The 16855-nt window shown below is 52.5% G+C and overlaps 1 protein-coding gene across 6 annotated transcripts in view; it reads right to left on the bottom strand.

Annotated features, from left to right (window-relative positions):
- Positions 1 to 12024, bottom strand: part of BRD1 (bromodomain containing 1) — a 69283-nt gene extending 57259 nt beyond the window's left edge. For 3 of the 6 annotated variants that reach the window (XM_043965599.1, XM_043965602.1, XM_043965603.1), the window contains exons 1-2: positions 11249 to 11472; positions 7563 to 8949 (exon numbers count right to left, since the gene is read on the bottom strand). In XM_043965599.1, the coding sequence (XP_043821534.1) occupies positions 7563 to 8949; positions 11249 to 11267 (1406 nt within the window). In that variant the 5' untranslated portion in view covers positions 11268 to 11472. Of the gene's footprint in view, positions 1 to 7562; positions 8950 to 10862; positions 11014 to 11248; positions 11476 to 11972 lie in introns of those variants that run through there. The other 3 variants (XR_006353201.1, XM_043965601.1, XM_043965600.1) reach the window with 3 other exon arrangements.
- Positions 12025 to 16855: the final 4831 nt, after the last annotated feature.

Genomic DNA, 16855 nt, shown 5'->3' with positions numbered 1-16855 from the left:
TTACAATACTGTTTCCATGGGGTGAGGGAATTTTCAAAGAGAATTACTTGGGAATTTTTGGAACACAGCCTGCCTGTAGTTGCACTAGCCCTAGACGGCTCAGAATTTGGTACCTCTAAGAATCAAGCAGCATCAGTTGACACAGTCCACTTTTTTTTTTTCCATAAAGCAAAGAGAAGAGAGAGCAGGATGGAAATGTTTATTTCTGAGTACAATTTGCAATATTTTTGCATCAATTGACATGCCTAGTCCAAGTGTTAATTTAATTAAAGCTAACAGTTTCTTATTTTTAAAGCCCTATTTGAATGACCAACACGGTAAAGAACCCAACCCTTTGCATGTGCAGTAATCGTTTCAGAAAATGACAAAGTGCTTGGACGCACCAAGTCCAGGGACCGCTTGACTGCGTGGGGTCTGCTCGGTAGCAGTGACACTCTCCCTCCTACAGATGTTTGTCATCTGACCCCAAAAAGCCCTGGAAAGCCCTGGCTCCACATCTCATTTGCTACTTGAAAAGGCAGGTGCTCGAGTCATCTTTAGGAAAGGGTTTCTGTGGCTGCCGCCCAGAGCAGATGAGGTCAGGGCCTGGACAAATAGTCCTTCCCTTTATCATCCCCTTCAAGATAAACCAGCACAGCTCGTTGCTCCTATAGCAGCAGTGAGGACCTAGTCAATGAAGGCCTCTCCTCTACCCCACCCCACTCTCCTCCCAATCCCAAGGGCCCTGCTCACTTTCTCCCCATCCTTCAAGTCTGTAAGAAGCATAAGGGAACACTGTGTGTTGTCTTGTGGAGGCAAGGATAGGGATGGAGCAGAAATCAGGAGGAAGGTGTCAGAAGTCAGGGATGACCCTTCAAATAAAGGAAGCAGCTGGGAGGGTCAAACCACGGCCACAGATGGGGGAGAAATTGAGGTGCATCCTGCTGGCTGTCTCCAGAGCGGAGAGAAGGCCTGACTAAATGACCGACTATCAGGGTTTGGTTTGGGATCTTGCTTTACCTCCTCTCCCCTCCTTTCCTTGACCCCTCCATAGAGGTGTTCCTTGCCCACTCTAACCCAGAACAGTCCCAGTCTCAAAAGCCCTCCCAGATCCTCCACTGAAGTTTGGGATTTTATCAACAGCTGGCAGCCCGGGTGTCCTCAGGGAGGTAGTCAGGGCTCTTGTCTCAAAAGCAGGTGATGCCCAGACCTGTCTAAAAGCAGCCACAAGTGACGAGAGAGGAACAACGGATGAAGTGACTCTCCGAACTCAGCCATCCGACTAGTCCTGGCTGGGGGCCTCTCACGAGGACACTGACCTCAACCCACTCCGTCCTCCAGCAGCCTGGACTCTCCAGGGTGCCAGCCCTGTCCAGAGCCCTGAACAGGGCATTCCCCAAATCTTGATGGTCACACCCCACAGCAGTCTTCCCCAACCATCTCTCAGCTACAAACAGGCCCCTTCCTGGCTCCATAATCACTTGAGCCTCAGCACCAGCAAGTAAGAACTCACTGGGCTCTGAGAGACACATGGTTCTGTTGGGGCCTGGAATCCAGGCCCCAAACCAGCTACAGCAACAACTGGAACCTCAGTTTGGGGGTGTTCTCCCCCCGCCTCCCCAATCCCAATCAAGCAAAGCCAAAGATAATGCACATCAGGGTCTTCGTCTCTGCCAAGGGTGTGCTCAATGAACTCACCCACGCGTCAATGAATCCTAAAAAAGGGGAAGTCACAGGACCTCAGACCTTCATCCCAGGCTTCCACATCCCATCACAACAAAGAATTCTGTCCCTCAGCTTGTGTGCAGGAGGCTCAGGTCAGAGACAGGTGAATAAGAAATTGGCTTTCAAGGGCCTAGGACAGGACTGCTACTGTCCCTAAGAAGAGGACAGAAGCTACTTGGCTGGGGAACCAAGAGTCCTGGGGGAAAACAGAGTTGTCGGTCATCCAGCAAATGGTTATGGGTGGGATATCATCAAGACCAAAGGACTCAGAAAACTTTTCATCTGAGCCCATACTTAGGATGGGGGCTCACACAGCACCCAAACGGAGCCTTCTCCAGAGCAGGCCCAGGAGTCAATCCTTGACCCTTCTGAAAGACCCAGCATCATGTCCTCTGATCCTCATGCCAAACCCCTGGCAGGGAGGCCATGCAAGTGTTTCCCTAACCTGTGGCCTGGTGACCAGCTACCAAATGAGAGGCAGGACCCCCACCCCACCCCCTCTCACTCCCCCATCTAGTCCCCTTGGTGACATCACACTGGCTCCTCCCTTCTACTCTGAGACTGAAGATTATCTACAAGTGCTCAATTCACCTCAGGAAGCCATACAGAAGGCTTCCTGATATGCTGATGATTCTCAAATGCATCTGTCCTGCCCCAACTCTCTGCTGACCTCCAATCTCCCATCTCCAAATGCCAGCTCAATCTCACTTTGGCCAGATCTTTCCCCCCAGACCCACCTCTCTCCTGCCTCCTCCCATCTTCCCAGTCCCTCCTCTGCTCCTCCCTCCCTCATCCCCCATATCTAACCAGGTGCCAAGGCCTCGAGTCCACCTTTGGAACATCTCTCCAATACATTCACTCTTCTTCCCCGACATGCCACCAACCGCTCTATCTCCCCTCACACCTGGACTGAGGCTGCTGGGGGCCTGCCTGCCTCCAGTCTCTGCCCCCTCCAAGTCAGCCTTCAGTAAAGCACCAAAGTGATTTTCCTGGAGCGCACGACTCCCTGCTGCCTCCACTCGATGCCCTCAGATCCAGCGATCTGGCCACCTCCTCACAGCTTCCCATGACAGACTCTCCAAGTCCCAGCATTTCCATTTTCCAGGCCCGGATTGCTTTCCCTCTTCATCTCAGCCTCCCTCCAAGTGACAGCTAAGATGCCCCCTTCTACAAGGAGCCTTTCCCTGATCGCCTGAAGGCCAGTGCCCGCTCATTCTTTCCTACTTGTCCTGTCGTGAGCTCCAAGGGCAGGGAACATCTTTTGCCTTTCTTTGTGTCAGCAGTGCTTAGCACGTTGCCAAGCACACAGTAGGTGCTCAACAAATGTTTACCCACTGCTGACCAATTAAAACAAGATAGTCAAGGATGGGAGCCATCCTTGAATCAGGAATCCTGGAAACAGCCCCCCCCCCACTCCCCCCCCCAATCAGCCCAGTCCACTGGACAGCTCCCTTCCACAAGGTGAAATCTGCCTCCCTGATTCATCCCTGCTCTGCCCTCCCCCCCCCCCCTCCTTCAGACATCTGACTACATCGGCCACACCCCCTACTCTTCAGAAAGGCCCTCCGATTAGACAGAAAATCTGTGGGATCTTAAGGGTTGACAAAGACCTCAAGAACCTCTAGCACATCGGTGTCCCTGTGAACAATAGACACTGGCTACAAATCAAGGGCTGGGCCACACACATGTTGGGGGGGACCCTGGCTAACATCTTCGACTTCCCCTATAGCACAAATAAGATGGCTGGGAGGCAAGTCAACCTCAGACACTTCCTAGCTTTGTGAGCTGGGCTGGCCTCAGTTTCTTCAACTGTAAAGGGGGGGGGGGGGTCACAACAACACTACCTCCCAAGCTTCTTCTTGTTTGGCCTTCATTCTCCCAGAGTACCAGGACATCAGGAGGTGATGTCATGACTTTTGCACTGAATTGGATTTAAGGGAGGGAGGGCTGTGAAAGGTCACCAGCCTCACTCTCTCCTCCAGAGCCATCTGGGTCCAGTGGCAAGATAGACATCGGGACAACTGGAGAGGACCCCAGACATTTCGGGTGAAGTGCCTTGCCCAGGGTCACACAGCTAGTGTCTGAGGTGAGATCTGAACTCAGGCCCTCCTGATTCCAAGGCCAGTGCTCATTCCACTGTACCACCCCGCTGCCCGGGCCTTGCTGTAAGGATCAAATAAAAATACCTGTAAAGCACCTAGCACAACGCCTGGCACACAGAAACTGCGGAGCCAAGTTTCCTCCCTTCTCTTCCCTGGCTTCCTACCTCAATGCCCTTGGATCTTCACTGCCAGGCTGCCCTTCAGACACTGCCTCTTCCATCCAAGGCCCCCCAGGCCTTGTCTGGGACAAGTGAGGTTCCTCTGGCCTGCTCTTACCTACAGGACGCCCTGCATCTCCATCCGCCTCATCTCTGGCCTCCCTCTGCACCTTCCTCCCCTTCAACGTTGAGGCTCCCCACACTTCCAAGAGCTGACACACAAATCTGGGTCACTGTTCTGGACTAGGTTCCTGCTCAGGCCTCCCCTCAGCTTCCCCCACAACCAATACCAGACCTGCTGGGCCCGCCCTCTGTGCCCTATGGAATGCCTGCTCTGTAATTAACAAACCTTCTCTCTTTCCATTTTCTGGCCCTCCCTGAGGCCCAGCTCTGGGTCTCCTTCTGGGCCCACCTCCCTCAGAAAGCACTAGCCTGAGGAGGTGCCACAAGCTGCGGATCATTCCCACCAGGAGCCTCCTGGGCCACCATCATCTGAAGTCCTCCCAGCAGCAAGACCAACAATCTCTTCCTCCGTAATTCATCCACTCTTGCAGGGCTCCCAACCTCCCCTCTTGGTGCTGTGACCCCATCACCAGCAACTCCTTCACTCCAGTCTCCCTGCCGATGCCAGCACCTGAGTGGCCACCCTGGATCCCACCCCCTCTCCATCAGGTAGGTGTAGATGAGTGTGTATAAAATCTCCAAACCCTCCCTGTCGGCTGGCTCTTCCCTCTGCCCATCTGTAAAAACCCTTCACTTGATCTAACCATCACCGTCAGCTATCCTCCCTCTATCTTTAGGCAGCTAAGGAGCACTGGGGTACAGAAGACAGAGCCCTGGGCCTGGAGTCAGGACCCGAGCACAAATCCAACCACAGAAACGCCCAGGTGGGTCCCTTCCCTACTGTCTGTCTCAGTTTCTTTGGCTTTAATGGAGATAATAAAAGCACCAGTGTCAATGGGATGTGAAGCACAGGTAAGGAAGGCACTCTGATCCACGATCACTATTATCACACCATCTCTTAGCAGGAAGAAAGCCATGGACAATAACTCCCTACACACACTTCTTTTTCTCCTAAACCCTCAGCCTAGGGTTTTCATCCAAATAAAAGTGATAGCAGATCTCTTAATTACTCTCTTCCTCAACTCCAAGACCTCAGGGCAGCCTGCCCCCCCCCCCCATTCACCACCTTTTCCAGATTCCTGGCAACTCCCTAAATTTTCATGACAATGCTAGCTGCTCCAGGCTCTCCAGGTAGGACAAAGCCTCCTCCCTACCAGGGTCACATCCCCTGACGCAGCACCCCCGCAAGGCCCCCGTCCTAGTCCTTTTTTCCTAAGCAATCTCACTAGGTGGTCTCATCCAGTTCACAGGTCTGTCTATCTCTTAAACAGATGATTCTGGTCCTGCTCTCTCACAAATATCTCCTGGACATCCCCGGATGGACATCCCTTAAGCTTCTAAAACTTCACATGTCCAAAACAGGACGTGTTATCTCTCCCCAAAACTCCCTAAACCACCATCTTCCTCTGAGTCCACAATCTCAGTGTAACTCACTCCACAGAGCCAATCCCCAGCCAAATCTGGCCTTTTTACCTTCAGGACATCTCTCCCACACAGGCCCTTCTCCCCCCACAGCCACCACCCTCATTCGGCCCCTCCTCATCTCTAACCTGAACTCAGGTGTCCAATCCATCACTCAGCAATCTGGCCAAGTCCCCTCCTCAGGCTACCTGCCCTCCCCTCCAAAACCAAGTAGAATCAACTCCTTTAGAGCATTTAAAGCTTTTCCCAGCTTGGCTCCCTCACCCCTTTCTTCTCCTGTCTCCCAAAGCCTGGGATGCTCTTCCTCTGCCTGTCTCCTTGGCTCCTGCTGGAGGCCCTCCCCCAGATACTGATGCCTTCCCCTTTCAGATCACTTCCTACACACTGCGTGTATCTTATCTTGTATGTAGCCTCCCTCAGTATTCAAAAGTAACCTCCTTGAGACCAGGCTTTTTTTCCTCATTTCAAATCTTTCAATTACCTCCATGTTTTAACCTTAAAATTCCTTATTGCTAAAAGTAATCTGAATAACCAAAAAAAGCAGATTAATCCATCCAGAATGTGTAATTCTAAGTTTAAATGACTATGTTGAATTTGGGGATAACTTCTGGCACTTCCTCAAACTTCATGTGAAACACAACCCTAAGTGGGTGGATTCAATTATTATCTCCACTTTACAGACGAGGAAATTGAGGCAAACCAGACCCACAAGAAGCAGACTAAGTCCCAACCCCTTCCCTTTCTTCTCATGACTAAGATCAGATATCAGAAAGCTAGCTGGGAAGGAGCCCAAGGCAGGCAATTTCAGCTTTCCAGATGAATTTCAATACCATATTTCCCACATAGCAATTCCTAGAATTTTCATTAAATGTGCACCTCAAGTTTGTTTACAAAGCCAATCGACTAGCACTCCATGATGCCCTTTGAGATCCTTCCCAGCCACTTTCAGCCCAATTCTTAATAGGAAGTGAACATGCAGCTTCCCTACCAAAGCCAAAGAGGATGCTCCACCACCACACCCATGCAAGCCCATGTGGAGAAACACCTGCAAGCTTCAACTCCCCACTGCTAAGAGGGGCAACGAGACAGCAACCACTGTTCACAGCTGCATTTGACAATACAAACAGAATGCACTTAGGAGAGTGCTACAAGATACTAATACCAAGTGATCTCTTGCAAATGCTCTTGACAATTTCTTAAAATAATCGAATCCTCAGAGTTATTCTCTAATCAGCCAATTTCCCCCCCAAAGGCCATTAGTTTATACATGTATAACATTAAAAGCCAGGGACAGAAAGTGATTCTATTGTGTTTTATTGCTTAATTCTCATACAGTCCTAGGAACCTGCACCAGGTCAAAGTCAGCACAGGACTAGAGAAGCCTCCCTTCCTAGGCCATGCTAGTAAAAAGACTACTGGTGTCATGTCACTTACCTTATGGGAAAAGAACACAACTGGAGACCAAGGGCTAGGCAGGAAGGACCCCCATCAAGAAAACAACTTGGGGAAGGGGAGGGGGAGCTAAGTGAAGTCAGTCACCTTAATGAAATGGGCACATTGGAGTGTAATTAGTGCATAAAATGGGATGCAGACTGCAAATCGGCAAACTGGCTACAATGACAGCCATCACATAGAAGAACTGGAAGTCTAGTTCTGCCAATAAGGAGCTGGGCATCTTGGAACAAGTCAGTAGGCCTCTTAGAGACCCTGTCCAGGCTGCCTTCCAGGTCCAAGTCTGGTGGCATGAAACAGCACCAGAAAAAAAGGGGAACCCCAGCTGAGTTGAGGGACTTTTCTTCGGCTGTATTTGGTTGTATAAACCTACTCTGGGCCGGAATAAATTTGGGGAACCTTCTTCAAGGGGCCACTGGGTTCTCCAGCCATCAGTCCAAAAACTACACGCTCACCCATCCCAAGGCCCATTTAGAGCACTGCCCAAGCAGGATGCCCACAAGCCACCCACCACCCCCACGCCCTCCCAAGCCCAGGGCTGGAGGGGGCCCTTCTGGCCTGGGAGCAGAGGTCTGCTGCTGCAGTCCTCCGGCTCGCTTACCTCTGAGGGGGAATGTAAGGAGCAGACACCGTGGGCATAACTGTACAGGGCTCGGCCAAAGCTTTCTTGGATTTCTTTGTTTTCTTCCTGACTTTGGACGTCGACCTGACAGCTTTGATGGTGCCCTCCTTCCGGCAAACCCCGTTTTTCATCTCGCCGTCCCCATAAATATTGAGGGGCCGGCGGATGCAGCCCGGGGGGGTGTGCGCATCACAGTAAGCAGTCTTTTTGACAGAAAAGGTGGTGCCGCTGCCCGTCACCTCCTTCACAGGCTCCATCTTCATGTAGAGGCCGGCCTTCTGGGCACACGTCACGTGGAATGCTGTGTAGCAATTGGCTTTGTGGCACTGGATGCAGGCACCCACCCCCTTCTGCTTGCAGAGGTAGCACGTGAGCTTCCACCGGGCCGGGGGTATGTTCCGCACCCCGTCAATGGGCTCGATGAAAACCGTGTTGGCGAATCCCACCTCGGGAATCCACAGGGCACAGACCACGTGGCCCCAGCGATCATCGTCCGTCTTTTTAAAGGCACCTCCCTTGTTGGGGCACAGCACACAGTCGACGGGCCGGGCGCGGGACTGCAGGCAGTGCCGGCAGAGCCACTGGCCCTCAGGGATATAGGGCACCCCATAACACTCCTGGTGAACGGCGAGGTTGCACAGGTCACAGAAGAGAATAACGTTGCTGTTTTGGCACTCCCCGTCCATGCAGATGCAGCACACGGCGTCCTCGTCAATCAGACACTGAGGGTCACCCTGCTTCTGGTTCTCGCAATAGGACTCCTTCTCAAAGCGGTCCATCAGGAACTCGAACATGTTCTGGGACACCACGGACACACCGTCGGCTTTCCGCCGCTCGTTCATGATCTCTAGCCAGGCGTAATCCTCCTCATCCATGTCGTATTCCACCTCGTGGTCCAGCTCCTCGGCCGACTTCTCGATGAACTTGTAGTAGACAGGAGGCCGCCTAGGCGCAGAAGGCGGGCTGTACTCCACGACTCGCACCCGGGGCTCCGGGAGGGGGCTGGCGGCGGGGGCCCCGTGGGCACCGGGGGCACCAGGCGGGGTGGCATTCTTCTTCTTCACCTTGTTGTTCTTGTGCCGCTTGGCTCGCAGACAGACCGGGGGCCTCTCGCTGTTCTCTTTATTGCTGTTGCACTCACTCAGCTCCTGAGCCGTGAGGTCATCTTCCAGGATGATCTCCAAGGGGTCAAAAATACTAATCCTGTGCAAGCGGCCCTCGATCTCGATCTCAACCATCCTCTGCGCTTGGGCGTATGTCAGGGTTTCTCGGGTAGGGGAGTGCTTAATACCGCACGGGGAAGAAGAGGGCCGGGCTGCGGATACTCGATGGCATCGTCCTTTCCTCCTCATTTGGCAATGACTCCCTGAAACAACAAGCAAACTTCCAGTCAAGGCTTTCAAGCAACCAGGTGGTTGGCCCGGCTAAATCTAAACGAGATACACAACCAACAGGTCCGAGTGTCCTAGGACAGCTCAGGGTTCGACTCAGAGGCAGCAGGCCACTCAAGCCTGGAGCCAGGACAGCACGAGCTCGAATCCTGCCTCAGACCCTTAGTGGCTGAGCGGGCAAACCACAGAACCAGCTGCTCAGCTTCCTCAACTGTCAAATGGGGCTAACAGCACTACAAGCACAGCCCCCCGAAATACAGGAGGTCCTCCCTATATAAAGGCTGGCCTGAGAAGCGAAGGCTTTGTAAATTCATTCATCTCAGAAGGTGAAGTCTCCAGTTACCCCCCAGCCCAGAGCCCAGCCCTCCTCAAAAGAGATGGGATTTCAATGTTACAGAGGGCAACGAGGAGGCAAAAGCAGATGGCACTAGGGAGGGAGGAAGATTAAAGAAAGCCTTACTTCAACAGGAATAAATACAAATGTAGATGAAGGGCTTTTAATAAACAATAGTGGGGAGGAGGATGTAAGTCCTAGAAATGTCTGGGGGGAAAAGAGGAAAGTTCCCAAAGAAGGAAGTTCAGAAGGGCAGCCAGATGATAATGGCAGTTGGCCCTCCTTGTTAAGCTTGATGTTTTCTAAAAAGCTATACATACATTAATGGCTTCAGATGCTGTCTTTTGCATATGGACATGTTTGTGCTTTCTGACCTTCGAGATAATTAAAGCATTTCACATTTTTTAAAAGGATTGTGCAAAATCCTTTGTCCATATCACTCAAGCCCCATACACAGGGACATCTGTGTGTTAAAGGACAGAGACAGAGGAGATAAAGTGGGGATGGGCTCCCTCTACCTTAAAATCTTATTCCATGGGACCAATAATATTGAATCTTGGGAGAGATAGAGACACAGAGAGAAAGACATACCCTTGCAGGGGGAGCTAGTTCCTCCTGCCCATATTATCATTATAATTACAATTAATGACTGTCTTTGGCCAAGTGCTTGGGTGGCTAGTTGTACCAACAAGGAAGCAACAATGAGGACCTGCCCAGCTCTGTTCTGTTTGAAGCCAGGGCAAATTAACTTATTAACTTCACTAGAGGGAGGGAGTCCCCTCCCTCCCCCTAGTTCATCCTTTCCCTCTTTTCCCACCCTCGGCTTGTGGGTAAGTCAACCAAGTGACCAAAACAGAAGGGAGGGTCCAGAAGAGCCCCCGGGGGAGGGGCCCCACATTGACAACCACTGGGTGAAAGTTTCCCAAGTACTTAGAGGAGAAAAGAAAAAGCAGGCATGGAGACAAGGGTGACAGACTCAGAGCAGCCACCCTCCCCAAGACCTCAGACACCCTAAAAAAAACAATCATCTGCTGGGGCTTGTTAACAGCAAGGATACTCTTCCCACTGTCTTAATACCGGCATACTCTTTCCCTACTGGAGATTGCACACCCTGCTGTTTTTTGGATTTCCTTAGAAAAATCACAACAGAGTAGTATTGACCCCGGAGAACTGCTAATCGTATCCTAGCATGCTCTGGAATTGGGGCAGGGTTTGGTCACAAATAACAACCTTTTGTACTGGGGAAAAACAATCAGTTGGCTGCTGGAGCTCAAGCCCAGTTGTAATGTGGAAAACCAGACCACAAAGAGCCAGGCCTTAGGGGTGACCATGAGTAAATCTTGCTCCAAAGCTTCCTCATGTCAGGTCATCACTCCATTGAATCAGACACACACTCCAGGGCTGTGGCTCTTCCTACCTGGGTGTCTCACTGACCTACCCAGCACAAGGACTTCAGTGCAAGCATCCTCCCAACAACCCTGTGGGGGGGAGGGGGGGTAAGAAGGAGGGGAGAGAAAGGTGAAGTGACTTGCCCCCAGGAAGGGGCTTCCTAACCTAAGTCCAGCCCTGCTGGTTGAATGACATCATATCAGAGAGGAACATGACAGCCCCGAGGTTTCCAAGAGCAAGTTGCTGGGTTATTCCAAGTCAACAAATGCAAGGGCCAGCTACTGTTTTCAATGGACAGTCCCCATCGGTGCAACAGGAGTACTCAGTTATGGTACAAGGGATAAGATGCCTAAGTACCGTTCCTAAAATTACAGAGACTTGTTGAATTTCCAGTCACCACCCAGGTTTTTCGGGTCTTTGCAGAGCCATTTCTTGGATGAAGCTCACACCGAGCCCCATCCCGCAGCACGGGCGTAGGACTTGGGCAGCAATCGTTCACAAACGAAAGCGCTGCCAATGCGACCCCCACTCTGCAGCCTTCGGCGTCCTACCCCGAGTCAACGAGCGCATCGATTGCAGCCAGGAAGCCTCCCTCGGCAGTTGGCTCGCCCTAGCCACAGGACTGGTCTCAGCTGCTCACTTCCTGGTCGGCACCCGGAGCTCGCAGGCAGGACCGCGATCCTCCCCCTCTGGGCGCCTCAGCCCACCCGGAGAGCACCGGGGGTCGTGCCGGCCCAACTTGGCTCGGGGTTTTGTGTCGGCATTTCGGAAAGCGAAGGGTGCCGGGCCTCCAGACGAGACTGCCGGGGGAGTGGGTCAAAGTCAGAAGCTCCCTGCCCTGCCCCGCCCGGCCCGCGGGGCCGCCCCCTGCCCTCCCCAACGCCACCGCGTCCCCCTGCCCAGCCCCGGTGCCCCGCAGACCCTCCGCGAGTCCCGGGAGCCGGAGTCAAGCGAGGCGGCCGGAGGACCGGAGGCGCCGCCTCGGTCAAGGCCACGGCCGCCGGCCGGACCCCGGGGGCAGCGCTCGGCCGCCCCCGCCGAGTCCAAGGGCACCGGGCTCCTCCGGGGCCGCCTCCGGCCGCCTCGGCGCCAGGCAGCGTCTCGGGGCCCGCGGCCGCGCAGGGACCACTGAGCGACCGGACAGCCCGGCCTCGCCTCCCGGCCGTCCGCGCAGCCCGGGCCGGGCCGGACAAAGCTGCGGCCGCAAACATGGCGCCGCCGCCGCCACCCGCCGCCCGGCCGTCCCTCCCGGGCCTCCCCCGGGGACTCACCCACCTGGCTCCGGGGCTCGGGCGGCTCCGGGGGCGGCGCTGGGGGCGCCAACGGCCGCGGGGGCCTCGGGGACGCGCGGGGCCCGGGCGGGGCCGGGCCGGGGCCGGAGCCGGGGCCTGCGCGGCGGGCCTGGCCCGGCGAAGGCGGCGGGGCGGCGGGGCGACTCCTCACGCGAGGCCCCGGCTCGTGGGGGGGCCCGGGCCGGGCCGGCCGCGCTGCGCGGCGCCGCTCTCCAGGGTCGGGGCCGGGGCCGGGGCGGCGGCGGCGGCAGCGGCGGGCGGGGGGCGGCGGCGGGCTCGACTCGGCTCCGGCGCTCGCTCCGCTCCTGTCCGCTCGCTCGCACCCTCGGCTGCGCTCCTCCTTCGCTCACTCGCTCACTAGCTCCTCGCTCGCTCCCCCCGTGAAACAAACAATGCGGCGGCGCTCCGCCCGGCCGCGCTGCGTGACGCCGCCACGCCCGGACACGCCCCGACGCGCCCGCCGTCACTCCTCCCCCGCGCGCACCTCGCACTGCGCCGGCGTCCTTCCGCCCCCGCCCCGCCGCCTCCCGCGCGCGGGGGCTGCCGGGAGCCGCAGAACGGAAGCGGCCGAAGGAGCCGCAGAACCCCAGGGAGCTCCCGCGTGCGCGCGCCCGGCCCCGTGCGCGACCCCGCCCGCGCTGTCCAGACAGGCCCTCCACTAAAACCATACCCCCTCCCCATTCCCTCCGGTTCTCTCCCTCACACACACGCCCCCATGGCTAGCCTACACATGCGCAGAGCTCGGAAGGTTGTGCCGCTCTGCCCTTGACCCCGTGTCGTAGATTCGAAGCCGCCGAGATGCGGCCGCCCTGCTCGCCCACAGTCCTAGCGCGGGGCGGTCCCGGCCTCGGGGACCCAGGTCGTAGCCGCCCTCCGGTGTGCGGGGCACGGGGCCAAGCGGGGCGGACACCAACCGAGACGAAGCCCCGCCCCCTCCTGCCCTCGGGGAGCTTAGCGTCTGCCTAGCGGGCCGAGGACGCGCCGCGAGGGAGGCTGAGCTGGGGGCGGGGAGCCGAGCACCCCGCTAGGGAGGGGACGGGCCGGGCCCGAAGGCCCAAGAAGACCGGAAGGAAGGAGGAGGGGAGGCGAGAACCCCCGCGGGCGGGGCGGGGGGCAGGAGCCGGACACAGCTAGCGGGAGGGGCCGAGGGTTCGGCCGCAAAGGGAGCAGACCCCTGGGAGCTCCGGCTGCAGGCCGCTGAAGAAAGCTGGACCGAGAGCTCGAGAGAGGGCGAAGGCCTCGGAGCAGCTGGGAAGGGACCCGGGTCCGATGAGAGGATGCTGGAGATACGACCTGCCCTCCCGTAGGGAGTTCATCTACTCCCCCAGCGACCCCCGATTGAGAAATATGATAGCCCTGCCTTTGGGGAGTTCCGGGGTGGTGGAAAAGACATAACCCCTGCCCCTGAGAATCATAATCTGATGAGGGAAAATTTGGCTCCTCTCTTTGGGGATCCCTCTAGGACAGATGGGAAAGACACGGTCCTCTGGGCAACTCCCAGTCTGATGGGTAAACAGGGCAGAGAAGTATAACAGGATGGAAGAATACCTACTCTAGAGGCGTATTTTTCAGCAGGAAAGATATAAACACAAATATCAACTGTCAATTCCTTCTGCTTCTCTCCCCCCCCCCCAAAAAAACCTCCTCACTGAATACTCAGTAGGTCCAAATCTCTAAACCACTTGTTCAACTGGTGTTTCTTTCTCCAGGGCCAAAGTTCTTTATTGCAAATGTGTGAAATTGCACAGAGGCTAGGAAATCCTTTGCTTTGATTTCGATTTTTGTGGCCAAGGACCTTTGGCGTGGAAATAAAAAGTGGTTAAGAGGGAATTAATCAGCAAAAGGAGATAGATAGTGAGGGAGCACCAAGCTGCCCTTGGCAAGGTCAAGTCACAATGTCATGTGATCCTAATTAGACAGGGGACAAGGTATTGAAAGAACTGGCTTTAAGGAGAGTGCCCAATGGATAGAGAGTTCACCAAATGTGGCCTAGATCCAGAAGCACCACACTGCCCTCCAGTCATCTTCATTCAGTGTCACCAATTACCCTACTTAAATGTGTCCCACCCACTTTTCATCCCTAGCTGGGGTATCAAAACAACACATTCCTAGGAAGGACCAGCCAATCAATTGCTCCTTGGCTGTATTCAACATTAGACTCCCCAGACCTGAAAACTCTTCTCTGGCCACCACTCCTGCTCAGTGCTGTCTTCCCCTGGTACAGTGTAAGCTACTTGAGGGCAGGGACTCTTGATTTCTGTAGCTGAATCCCCATCATTTCACCCAAAGTCTAATGAATGTACTAAAGGCTTAATAAATGCTTTTTCAAGCTGGTGTTTGCTGAACCACTTGTTAGTGATATTCGAATAACTGTGGAGAGGGTGCAGGAGTGTAAAACAAGACATGTGTCAGGTTTTGTTTTTTTTTTTCCTAGTATACAGATCCATTTTTGCTGGTTATTTTTTTCTCTCCCTCCTTTTTTTTCTTTTTTTAAATAAATAAAAGTCTTTTATTTTTTCCAGTTACATATAAGGATAGTTTTTGACATATGTTTTCATAGGATTTTCAGTTCCAAATTTTTCTCCCACGATCCCTTTCCTCCCTCCTCCCCAAAACGAAAAGCAGTCTGATATAGGTTATATATGTACAATCACATCAAACGTATCTCTGCATTAATCATCTTGTGAAAGAATCAGAGCACAAGGGAAAAACCTCAAAAAAAGAAGGAAAAAAACAGCCCAAAAGTATTAACAGTATGATCCAATCTGCACTCATAATCCACGGTTCTTTTTTGTTTGATTTTGGGGTTTTTTTGCAGGGCAATGAGGGTTAGGTGACTTGCTAAGGGCCACACAGCTAGTGTCAAGTGTCTGAGGCTGGATTTGAACTCAGGTCCTCCTGAATCCAGGGCCAGTGCTTTATCCACTGTGTCACCTAGCTGCCCCTCCACAGTTTTTTTTTTTTTTAAGTGAGGCAGTTGGGGTTAAGTGACCTGCCCAGGGTCACACAGCTAGTAAGTGTCAAGTGTCTGAGGCCGGATTTGAACTCAGGTACTCCTGACTCCAGGGCCGGTGCTCTATCCACTGCGCCACCTAGCTGCCCTTCCACAGTTCTTTTTTATGGATGTTGAGAACATTTTCTGTCATGAGTTCTTTGATGTTGTTTTGGATCATTGCACTGCTGAGAAGAGCCAAGTCTATCCCCATTGTTCATCACACAATGTTGCTGTTACTGTGTGCAATGTTCTGGTTCTGCTCCTCTTAGTCAGCATCAGTTTGTGTAAGTCCTTCCAGGTTTCTCTGAACTCCTGCTTATCGTTTCTTACAGCACAATAGTATTCCATTACATTCATATACCATAACTTGTTCAGCCATTCCCCAGTTGATGGGCATCCCCTCGATTTCCAATTCTTTGCCACCACAAAGACAGCTGCTAGAAATATTTTTGTACATGTGGGTCCTTTTTCCTCTTATAATCTCTTTGGGATACAGACCTAGCAGTGGCACCACTGGGTCAAAGGGTATGTACAGCCCCATAGCCCTTTGGGCATAGTTCCAAATTGCCCTGCAGAATGGTTCTTCCTCTTTTCTTTAAAAAAAAAAAAAAACTTTGTTATAGGAGATGACTCAGGAAGAGGAAGGGTTAGAGGGGGAAATTTACACTGTAAAAATAACAAAAATTTATTTTAGATAATTTTTTTTAAAAGAACGGAGAATGGGAAAGGTACAGCAGAACTGGCAAAGGCAAAAGTTTTATTACCAAAAAAGGGAAGAGAATAGAGTCTTGTAAACTACAGTCAATAAGCATTTATTAAGTTTCCACTATGTGTCAGGTACAGGGCTAAGTGGTAAGGATACAACAAAACACAAATGGCAGTCCCCACCCTCAAAAAGCTCACAGTCTAATGGGGGAGACATTGTACTAACAATAACATTCAACAAGCTTTGGGCAAGATAAACTGGAGATAATCAACACAAGGAAGGCACTACAGACCAGGGAGCTTGACTTCTACTCATCACAAAAGTCTAGAACATTATTAAAGAGAGAGCAACTGGAATAGACTTTGATGATCACAAAAAACCAGCATGGCATCATCAAGGACATATTGTGTGAGACACGTTTTTTTAAGGTGTCTAGAGTTAACCTAGAATTTAGGAAAACATGTGAAAAATCATCTGCCATGCTCTTCTTGTGGAAAAGATGAGATGTGGGACATCTTTTTGCCATTAGCACGATTCAATAGATTTTGAACTGGGTTGCATAGCCAGAGCTGGAAAAAAAAAATGTCATTAATGGCTGCTGGTCAACCTGAAAAGAGTTAGGGAGTCCCAAAAAGCTTTGCTCAACTTTGTTTAACATTGCTATCAGTGACTTGGACCAAAGTATCATGAGCATACTTATCAAATTTGGAAATGGCAAAAAGACTAAAATAAATTGATACAGAGTGAAGTGAGCAGGACCAGAGCCATTTATATAGTGGCCACAACATTACAAAGGAAAATTGAAAGAATGAAGAATTTGCATCGATGCAATGACCAACCATACCTCCAGAAGACAGAGGATTATGAAGCATTTCTCCCTCTGATAGGTAGAGGGGTGATGAACTAACTATAGGTAGAGAAGGAGACGTGCAATTCCAGATTAATCCATGACAGCACAAGTTTTCTTGGATTCTACTTTTAGTACAAGAGAAGTTTTTTTGGTGTTGGGGAGATAATAATGACCTCAAAAGGCTAGAACATTGGGCCAGACCTAATAAGATGAAACACAAGAAGAGTAAATTTAAAATGGGTTGGAAAAAGTCAACTTTACTAGTACAAGATGGGGAGATAAAGCTAAAAAAAAGTTCTAGTTCAGAAAAAAAAT

Source organism: Dromiciops gliroides, chromosome 5 (genome assembly GCF_019393635.1).
Source record: "Dromiciops gliroides isolate mDroGli1 chromosome 5, mDroGli1.pri, whole genome shotgun sequence".
NCBI classification, from domain to species: domain Eukaryota; kingdom Metazoa; phylum Chordata; class Mammalia; order Microbiotheria; family Microbiotheriidae; genus Dromiciops; species Dromiciops gliroides.
Note: the sequence above shows the minus strand (reverse complement) of the source record. Positions and strands in the feature narration are given on the sequence as shown.